At 45.3% G+C, this 9,943-nt stretch overlaps 1 protein-coding gene across 1 annotated transcript in view; it reads left to right on the plus strand.

Moving 5' to 3' along the window:
- Positions 1-9,254, plus strand: part of LOC121576487 (phospholipid phosphatase-related protein type 3) — a 19,470-nt gene extending 10,216 nt beyond the window's left edge. Inside the window, exons 4-8 of the mRNA XM_041889658.2 lie at positions 1,694-1,823; positions 2,112-2,307; positions 4,033-4,090; positions 4,941-5,114; positions 6,250-9,254. Of these exons, the coding sequence (XP_041745592.2) occupies positions 1,694-1,823; positions 2,112-2,307; positions 4,033-4,090; positions 4,941-5,114; positions 6,250-7,674 (1,983 nt within the window). The 3' untranslated portion in view covers positions 7,675-9,254. The remainder of the gene's footprint in view (positions 1-1,693; positions 1,824-2,111; positions 2,308-4,032; positions 4,091-4,940; positions 5,115-6,249) is intronic.
- The last annotated feature ends 689 nt before the right edge of the window (positions 9,255-9,943 follow it).

The raw sequence follows: 9,943 nt of genomic DNA on the forward strand, positions 1-9,943 counted from the left end.
ATAATATAGTTCACATTTTATTTGTCACATACACGTGTTTATCAGATGTTATTGCGGGTGTAGCGAAATGCTTGTGCTTCTAGCTCCGACAATGCAGTAATATCTAACAAGTAATATCTAACAATTTCACAACATATACCCAATACACACAATGGAATGGAATTTAAGAATATATACATATATGGACAAGCAATGACAGCTTGGCATGGACTAAGATACAGTAGAATATTATAGAATACAGTATATACATATGAGATGAGTAATGCAAGATATGTAAACATTATTAAAGTGACTAGTGTTCCATTTCTTAAAGTGGCCAGTGATTTCAATAGGCAGCAGCAGCCTCTAGTGTGCTAGTGATGGCTATTTAACAGTCTGATGGCCTTGAGATAGAAGTTGTTTTTCATTCTCTCGGTCCCAGCTTTGATGCACCTGTACTGACCTCGCCTTCTGAATGATAACGGGGTGAACAGGCAGTGGCTCGGGTGGTTGATGTCCTTGATGATCTTTTTGGCCTTCCTGTGACATTGGGTGCTGTAGGTGTCCTGGAGGGTGGGTAGTTTGCCCCCGGTAATGAGTTCAGCAGACCACACCACCCTCTGGAGAGCCCTGCGGTTGTGGGCGGTGCAGTTGCCGTACCAGGCAGTGATACAGCCCGACAGGATGCTCTCAATTGTGCATCTGTAAAGGTTTGTGAGGGTTTTAGGTGCCAAGCCAAATTTCTTCAGCCTCCTGCGGTTTAAGAGGCTCTGTTGCGCCTTCTTCACAACACTGTCTGCGTGGGTGGACCATTTAAGTTTGTTAGTGATGTGTACGCCAAGGAACTTGAAGCTTTCCACCTTCTCCACTGCGGTCCCGTCGATGTGGATAGGGGGGTGCACCCTCTGCTGTTTCCTGAAGTCCACGATCATCTCCTTTGTTTTGTTGACATTGAGTGAGAGGTTATATTCCTGGCACCACACTCCAAGAGCCCTCACCTCCTCCCTGTAGGCTGTCTTTGTTGGTAATCAAGCCTACTACTGTTGTGTCGTCTGCAAACTTGATGATTGAGTTGGAGTCTTGCTTGGCCACGCAGTCATGGGTGAACAGGGAGTACAGGAGGGGGCTGAGCACGCACCCTTGTGGGGCCCCAGTGTTGAGGATCAGTGAAGTGGAGATGTTGTTTCCTACCTTCACCACCTTGGGGCGGCCCGTCAGGAAGTCCAGGACCCAGTTGCACAGGGCGGGGTTCAGACCCAGGGCCTCAAGCTTAATGATGAGCTTGGAGGGTACTATGGTGTTGAATACTGAGCTATAGTCAATGAACAGCATTCTTACATCGGTATCCCTCTTGTCCAGATTGGATAGGGCAGTGTGCAGTGTGATAGCGATTACATCGTCTGTGGATCTATTGGGGCGGTAAGCAAATTGAAGTGGGTCTAGGGTGACAGGTAAGGTAGAGGTGATGACAGAGGTGAGTGCTACGGGGCGATAGTCATTTAGTTCAGTTACCTTTGTTTTCTTGGGTACAGGAAAGCATTTAGTTGTGTATATGCATATAGGCCTACATTCAGGTGAGACACAAACCAAATACTGTTTTCTCAAATAGCCCATCTCTCTAGTGTTGAACATAATTGTCAAGTAGAAATGAGTTGACTAGTACGTGGTCATCAAATGTTTCTGTATCTCTGACTGTGTGTTGTTGTCTGGTCAGATAATGATAGGGGAGGGCCTGATCTACTGCATGCAGTCACACCTTAAGATCCGCCCTGGGGTGGAGGGCAGCATCAACGCCGGTGGGTGCAACTTCAACTCCTTCCTACGGCGAACGGTGCGCTTCGTAGGTATGGTTCCACTCTGTGTCAAATGAATGTGGCCTGTTCCTGTATATATCCAGTGTGACAAAGACTCACTTTTCTTCCTCCTCTTTCTGTCTTGTCTTCACTGCTCTCCCTTTCTCCCCACGTCACTGCTCGCTCCCTCCTCTTTCTCTCAATCTCCCCATCTTTCTCTTACCCTCCTACAACCCGCCCCCCTCTCTCTTTCTATCTCTGTATTTCTCTCTCCCTCTCATTCACCCTCCTCTCCTTTTCACTCCCTTACTCTCTCTCCCCTTCTCCCTGTGTCTTTAGGCGTACATGTATTTGGGCTGTGCGCCACAGCTCTAGTAACTGATGTGATCCAGTTGGCCACAGGCTATCACTCCCCCTTCTTTCTGACCGTGTGTAAACCCAACTACACTCAGCCAGGGGTGGCATGTGACAAAAACCCCTACATCACCAAGGACATCTGCTCCAGCCACGACCAGCACACCATCCTCTCCGCCAGGTAGCTGCATTACATAACATGACATACACTGTAAAGGGGTTGCCTTGAATTTGACAGTAATTTACAGGCAGCTCATTGGCAAGTAAGTTACTGTATTTCATATTGCAGTACACCTACTGTAATCCAAATACAGTATCAAAGCAAGTGCTGTGTAATAACACACAGTACAATACTGTAGAATTGACTGTATTATACTATAGTAAAGTAAATGCTACCGTAATCGTAATAAATGGATGGATGAATGAATGAAATTCATTGAGGGGATTGGGGTTTGTATTTCACAGTATTTTGCTGTAATTACATGGGATTGGTGCAAGCAGGTCGGCTGCTAGTTAATGTGTTTGCACATTACAGAATATCAATGAATATTTCGTGTTCCACTTAACAAACGCTACTAAACTGTCAGCGACTACATGGCAAAACCATTGGCAACCATTAAAGGTTTGTGACGCTTGCCATTCCAATCTGCCCCCTATATATTTTTATTTGATGGAGAACAACTACCACATACCAGTTAAATTGGTACAGCTCTCTCTAACAGGTGCAACAAATATAGCCTCTCACAATACATGCCTCAAAATATGTTAATGAGCCAGAAACAACAATATCATGCACCCACTAGTGGTCAAAAGGTTTTTAGTGCTCCAAATATACGGTACAGCACAGATTCTATGGGATGAAATTACAATACCATTCAAAATACAGCAATTATTTCCCCGGCCACAACATTTTCCCACAATGCACCATCATTTACAGTACGCTGTAGTATAATGCTTACCCAAAATTACTGTATAAATTACAGTTTTCCATTACAGTGTAACATGAAATAAGATGACATGACATAACGTAAAGTGACATCACATAACATAATATATCATAACACAGTTTAACTTAACACATAACATAACCACCTGAACCAGGAGGTTCTGTTCCAATATCCACACTAGCATACCACTTTGAATGAAGCTATTGCTAGAGTGGATATCAGAAGATACTGTAGCTCTTGTTTGTCCACATCTCCTCATGAGGCACAATAAACACAGCAAGGGAAAAAGAGAAGCTAAAAAAAAATGAAGGATGAATATGAATTTAATGGGCTTTCAAGGACATTATGTAATAAAGCTCAACTTCTTGTAAATTCAGTTATAGTTACAGAGCAAAAAATGAACCTAAAAGGAATACTGATGCAGTGGAGATGAGGACAGAAAATAATTTCAAAGTATTGGAATGCAGCCTTGGACAGACCATCTTATTTTCTCTGGCTGAGGATGTGTCCCAATACTGAAAATGTTATTGTTTTCTTCCTCTCTGGACCACTGATCTAAACAGACTGGATAGGTGAAAGACATAGCAATTTCTCCTTTCCTCCATGTTGCTTTCAGGTAGATTATCCATTCTTATCCAATCTAAGGTAGGCTAAGTGATTATAAAGGTGGCGTTAGTAAGGACACCATTTTGGAGTATTTGGACAAAGATTCACAGACCAGTCATAGGCAGATAAACAGGGAGATATGTTTAGACAGATATAGCACACCTTGACAGCAACACCACAACACTAACCCGCACTGTAGAAATGTACAGGTGGGATCTTTCTTCCTTTACACCACATTGGCGCTGTTTTCTCCCCTTTCAAGTTGTGATCAAAGCTGTGTGACATACGGTGTCTGTCTTTCTGCTTTTCTAGCATTTCGTCTCAACGCTAACATGTTTTCTGTTTCTCGACAGGAAAACCTTTCCCTCCCAGCATGCAACCCTGTCTGCCTTTGCTGCTGTGTACATATCAGTAAGTTCTCCTCCAGGGATGAATACACAGTATGGAAGCTAGTAGTCAGTGGCATCGGTAACACTTTATTTGGATAGTCCATCTGTAGATGCTCTACAGACTATCTACAGACTATCAGTAACATTTCAAGTAACATTTCAGTTCAGAGCATGGTTATTGCCTACAGTGTATTGCTAGGGCCAGGTTAAATTTTCTGAGGCAGTGTTTCCCTATAGGCCGCCAGGACTCAACTGACAGAAAATAATGTCTGTCGCTTTAAGTCAACTGAAAACAATAACTGCGACAGAACATTTTAAGATAGTTTTATTGATTAAACGTGCAGAGAACGCTGTCTTGATAAGAAAACATTCCCCAGATTCCGTCTTTGGTTCTTTTTAATGCGTTGTTCAATGGCTGGTCAAGTATAATAGCAGTTTGATTAGCCACAAATTAGGGCATTGGGCTAATATTGCTTGAGAATATAAATGGAATCGTAGCCAAAGTAGTCACACCAGATTCTCAATGCACAAATCCTTTGGGCAAATCTGTCCCCACTATTTATTTTAAGGAAGAGCTTAACGTACTGTGCCAAACACACTGGCTTTTCCCACATATATATTTGGTAACTCTTAAATAGAAAGGTTTGCTTATAAACCGCTTAAAATATTATCACAAAGCTTAAATTATGTGGATTTAATTAACATGTAGAAGCCTGTTCAGTTTATTAAAAGTTAACAAGGCATGTTATAATGCCGTTTATAAGCATAAATAAAATTTAACCATATATCATCTTCATAGATGAATGGAATGTATTTAATTTTTCTTTTATAATATCTCACCATGTATTTTCTCGATTTCCCTCTTCTTGCAGATGTACTTCAATTCAACCATCTCAGACAGCACCAAGCTGCTAAAGCCAGTGTTGGTGTTTGCGTTTGCCATCGCTGCGGCGCTAACCGGCCTGACCCAGATCACCCAGTACCGCAGCCACCCCATCGACGTCTACGTGGGCTTCCTCATAGGGGCCGGCATCGCTGCCTACCTGGTATGACCTGACTTCCATTTAAATCTATCTTGAATTCTATAGTATATGACATTTATATATTTGATACTGATGATTAATATTTATTTCTGTAAATGTTTTTTGTTGTTGTTATCTGCAGGGTAGGATTTACTGGTGATTAAAACATTTAGGAATAAGACATTTAAGGATTCTACCAAAGCTGATTTACAAAGGCTATTTATGCGTACATACTGTACATTTCTGAAAGGTAGATGTGAGGGAAGTCTACCTACTACTTCCTATAGTAGCCATTCTGTGATTTGATTTGAGGCGAGCACAGGAGAGGAAAGTGTTATTCGCCAGGCACTGATGCAGGATTTCAGCCAATCAAACTGTACTGCATACAATCTCTCCCTCCCCCACTTAAATGGCTTACCTGCAGTTTAGCGCTAGGCTCTTTGATATCTCTAGATTGCTGCTCTCATTAAAGTTTCTCACTCCTCCCACTCTCATTTGGTTTCTGCTTTCATTCGACTATCTGTCCTCAGGGAGGGATGGAGTTCACTATCATGCCCATCATCTCTCTCTCTCTTTCTCTCTCTCTCTCTCTCTCTCTCTCTCTCTCTCTCTCTCTCTCTCTCTCTCTCTCTCTCTCTCTCTCTCTCTCTCTCTCTCTCTCTCTCTCTCTCTCTCTCTCTCTCTCTCTCTCTCTCTCTCTCTCTCTCTCGCTCTCTCTGCCTCTCTCTCTCTCTCTCCATTTTAGATACTGTCTTTCCATAGTTCGCCTCAATGGTGTTTATTTGAACAGATTCTGGAAGTGTTTTCCATGACGTTCTGTCTTTCTATGGTGGGGCCTACTCTACATACCCATTTATCTTATCATGCTCTCTCACTCATATGTCCTTTTTTCTCATAGCTCTTTTCTGTCTCGTATCTCTTTCCCTCTCTCATTTCCTCTTTGTCCCTGTGTTCTCTCACTCTTATCCGAGATAGAGAGAGCGTGGTTAGAGCTAGCTCATCAGTTCTGTTGAAGTCGGCTTCCTCTGGAGTGCAAAGCGCAGGGCAATAACCAGGCAGACGAATGATAGTGAATGATAATGCCTTTCCACAGCACTATTATACTGAGTAGCCGTGGAGGAGTTTCAGGCCACCAAGACCTTCTCTTCTTCTCTTGCAGGCTTTCCACGCCGTTGGCAATTTCAGGTCCTCCGATGACATCATCATCAAGCCAGCTCCGCCCCCCCAGAAGGAAGACGCCCTACGAGCACTGACCCAGCGGGGCCACGACTCAGTCTACAACAAAGGCGTAGCTTCAGCATCGGAGAGCGCCGACGAGATCGCCGTGCCACCTTCCCTGGACCGGCTGGAAGGCATGGGGCTTCCGCTGCAGCACGAGAAGGCCTCCATGGGCAACCTGAACAGGGCCAGCGTGGACGTGGAGCTCCTTGCGCCCCGCAGCCCCATGGGCCAGCAGACCATGGTGACCTTCAGCAACACGCTGCCCAGAGCTAGCATGAACGCTAACGGGGGCATGGGCACTAATGGGAGCCCCGAGGATTCCATGATGCAGCCCACCCAGCCTGTAAAGAGGAGGCTCAAGGCTGTGCAGGTGCCCATGGACCCCATGCGCTCACAGCAGCTGGTGACGGAGTGGAAGCAGAAGTCCATGGAGATGCGGGGTCTGAGCCTCAGGGATGAGGCCGAGCGGGAGGCCAGTGAGGAGGGCTCCGAAGGGGGAGAGGAAGGGTCTGAGGAAGGGGGGCCACAGGCCTCGCTGTACCCATCTACGGTGCAGTCCAACAGTGGAGCTTCCACCGGCCAAATCCCCGTCAGTGTGGGGCCTCCGGGGGGTGTGAGGGTGGGGGCAATCCCCAGAACCCCCCACATTCCCGAGAAAGGTCCCCCGCCGGTGTCGCCCAAGAGCGCACTGACCCGCGCCAAGTGGCTGTCCATCACGGAGAAGAGTGGTGGTTGCGTGTCGCTTCGGGGGGCTCCCAACCAGCCACGCATCATGCAGGTGATCGCCATGTCTAAACAGCAGGGCCTCCTCCCATCGTCCTCTTCGGGGGACACGCCCAAGTCCTCCGAGACCACCTCCACCTCCTCCTGCACCTCCTCTACGACCAGCGCCGACTCGCCCCACTACCGCCCGCCCTCGGAGGCCCAGCGCAATTCGGCCATCATCACGGTAGACGCCCACGCCCCCCACCACCCCGTGGTGCACGCCGCCGCCCTGCCCTCCTCGGGCAACGGGAATCCCTGGAAGTGGAGAGGCGCGTCCGACGGCAGCGACCCACGCGACGCCTACGAGCTAAACGACCTGAACCGCGGCGACCATGGCGCTGCTCGCGGCAGCGCTGGCAGTTTCCGGCCGCACCACAGCATCTCGCCCTGCTCCTCCACTGGCGATGGTGACCACGAAGTGCTCCCCCCTCTGCCCCTCCCTCACGCAGAGGTCCCCCATGACGGGCGAAGCCGGGAGTCCACTTTACGACGCAAGACCGCGCTAGTTCTCCTGGAGAGGGACATTCAATTTCAAAACAAGACTGAGCAGGAGAACTACTATAAAAAACTACAGGGTGCCCGGAGGTATAAGGAGTAGTCACTAACTAACTCACTAACTAACTAAATAACTAACTAACTAACTAACTAATTAGCCTTACAGTCAAACCAGAAAACAGCAGAAAACCTTGACTGACAAGCTGGGCTCTGCTGCTATGTATCTCTCAGACTTTATGTGGTGTTATCAAATGAGTAACGCAATACGGTGGTAGCCTACACAGGTATGATGTATGCTAGCTGGAGGGATAAATCTTGAGTGGCTGTGGAACTGGTCAGTGTCATAGCAGGTCTGCGCAAAAGGGGACCCTGAGGTATTTAATTTCAGGAGCACAAAGAAGATTTTCAAAGATTGAAATGGGAAGCACACCACCATGCAACACAAACCTAAAAACACATTTGAAGGACAACGTATTAAAGCTCCATCTACTGAGCCGAATCTTCATTGACTCCATCTTCCTTTCAATGTTTCCTGTTACTCGATGGGCTGATTGTCTAGTGTTGGTATCGCATCGACTCTATGTTGTGGACATTTCGTTGTTAATACTTAATTGCTAATGTGTAGATTCTCAGCATGTATGTCTGTGTGTTTTTGTGTGTTTGGGAAAGTGGGTCAGGTGCTTGTGTGCTTGTGTGTATGGGTGTGTGTTTGTGTTGAAGAAGCACAGTATGTTTAAAAATATATATAATTCTGCTGTATTCAGCAGAATGTTCGGGGGCCCATGATTGTGCCAATTCTCAACTAAGTTCAGACCTTGATCTTAACTCTAAAACTGAAGAACAACAACAATTTTAACATGAGCTTCATCTGATGAAGAATACTGACAGGACTGAATGAAAGTAAGTGCAAAGGAGTGCTTTTCAATTTCAACATTTCCATTTGGATCTTACTTTTGAGAGCACTACAGGAGTACCTCTTAAACTGACTTAAAGCATAAACCGTGTGTATTTTTTACTGGAGATGTTATATGAGAACAAACTACAATAAGAAAAGTCACATCAGGGGAACAGTCATTTTATAAAAGCAATAGAGGCCGTACGAGGCAGAATGTATAAAATAGGACGGGTAATATTGATGCTTTCCTTTTTGATGATCGTTGAAAGCCTCATAGTGAACATGTATACAAATCAATACATTCCTGTGGATGGACTACTGCACGTTATGTACATGGCTGTCAGGTTGGAAGTACTACTTTGTCAGTAAACTAAAAAATACATTAAAAGTTGTCATTGGTAACTGAACTGTAAAGTACTAGTGTGGCAAATGTTGTATATCTGAGACATGTTTTGTTTTTATTGTCCACCAAAGCCCTCCAACTGACATCCATAGTACATTTCTCCAACCCCAGCCCTTAGCTTTTTAGAGAAACGGGTGGTGCTTTGTTATTGTTTAAATTAAAGATTCTAGATTTAAAGGGAATTCCCACACTGTTAATGGAGATCGTATTCATGGTAAACGCTGTGGATGTCGGCTCAAACTTAAATTACCTTTAAAAGGGACGTCCGTCACTGCCTAAACAAAATGATTAAAAAGGTCAGACATCTTGGTTTTCCCTGTAGGAGAGTCTGTCTTCCTAGAGTAGACCTACCGTAACAATATACTCATGAATCATGCATGAATCATCTTCCAATCAGAGAGTAATGAATCAGAGAGTGTTGACTGTGTGGGGTATAAAGTTCTTCAAAGACCATCTATTTTTCTCATTCTAAAACTCTCAGCTACCATGATACACATCAATGCTCATTATAGTCACTCCTATAGGCTACAATAACTACATCAAAGACCAAATAGACCAGTATTTTGTCTAGAAAGTAGACACCTTGTTTTGTCTGGGAACAGCACCATGTGTATTCCCCCATTTGTTTATTTGCAGTTGTTTATCCTGAACAAACTTAAATGTGCAACAGACTAGAGAGAGAGAGAGAGAGAGAGAGAGAGAGAGAGAGAGAGAGAGAGAGAGAGAGAGAGAGAGAGAGAGAGAGAGAGAATGAAGGATAAATTCACCCAGCTGGAGGTAAGGCAGGTGGAGCTGGAACAGCAGGTGAACACACTCCAGTCAGCACAGACCCAGACAACAGTCCAGCACAACAACACCTCCTTAACTAGACCTGGAGAGCTGGAGGTAGAGAGAGACATGTCTGCACTCTGGACTGTGGTGAGACAACATCAACAGGAGAAAGAGCAGGAATAGGAGAAGAACAGAGCACTAGAGGAGAGGATCAGAGTGCTGGAGGAGAAGGTGAGAATGATGACGGGTGACAGAGAACAACCCATTAGAGAGCTGGCCACCCCCGCAGAGAAGCCAGCAGAA

Source organism: Coregonus clupeaformis, chromosome 11 (genome assembly GCF_020615455.1).
Source record: "Coregonus clupeaformis isolate EN_2021a chromosome 11, ASM2061545v1, whole genome shotgun sequence".
NCBI classification, from domain to species: domain Eukaryota; kingdom Metazoa; phylum Chordata; class Actinopteri; order Salmoniformes; family Salmonidae; genus Coregonus; species Coregonus clupeaformis.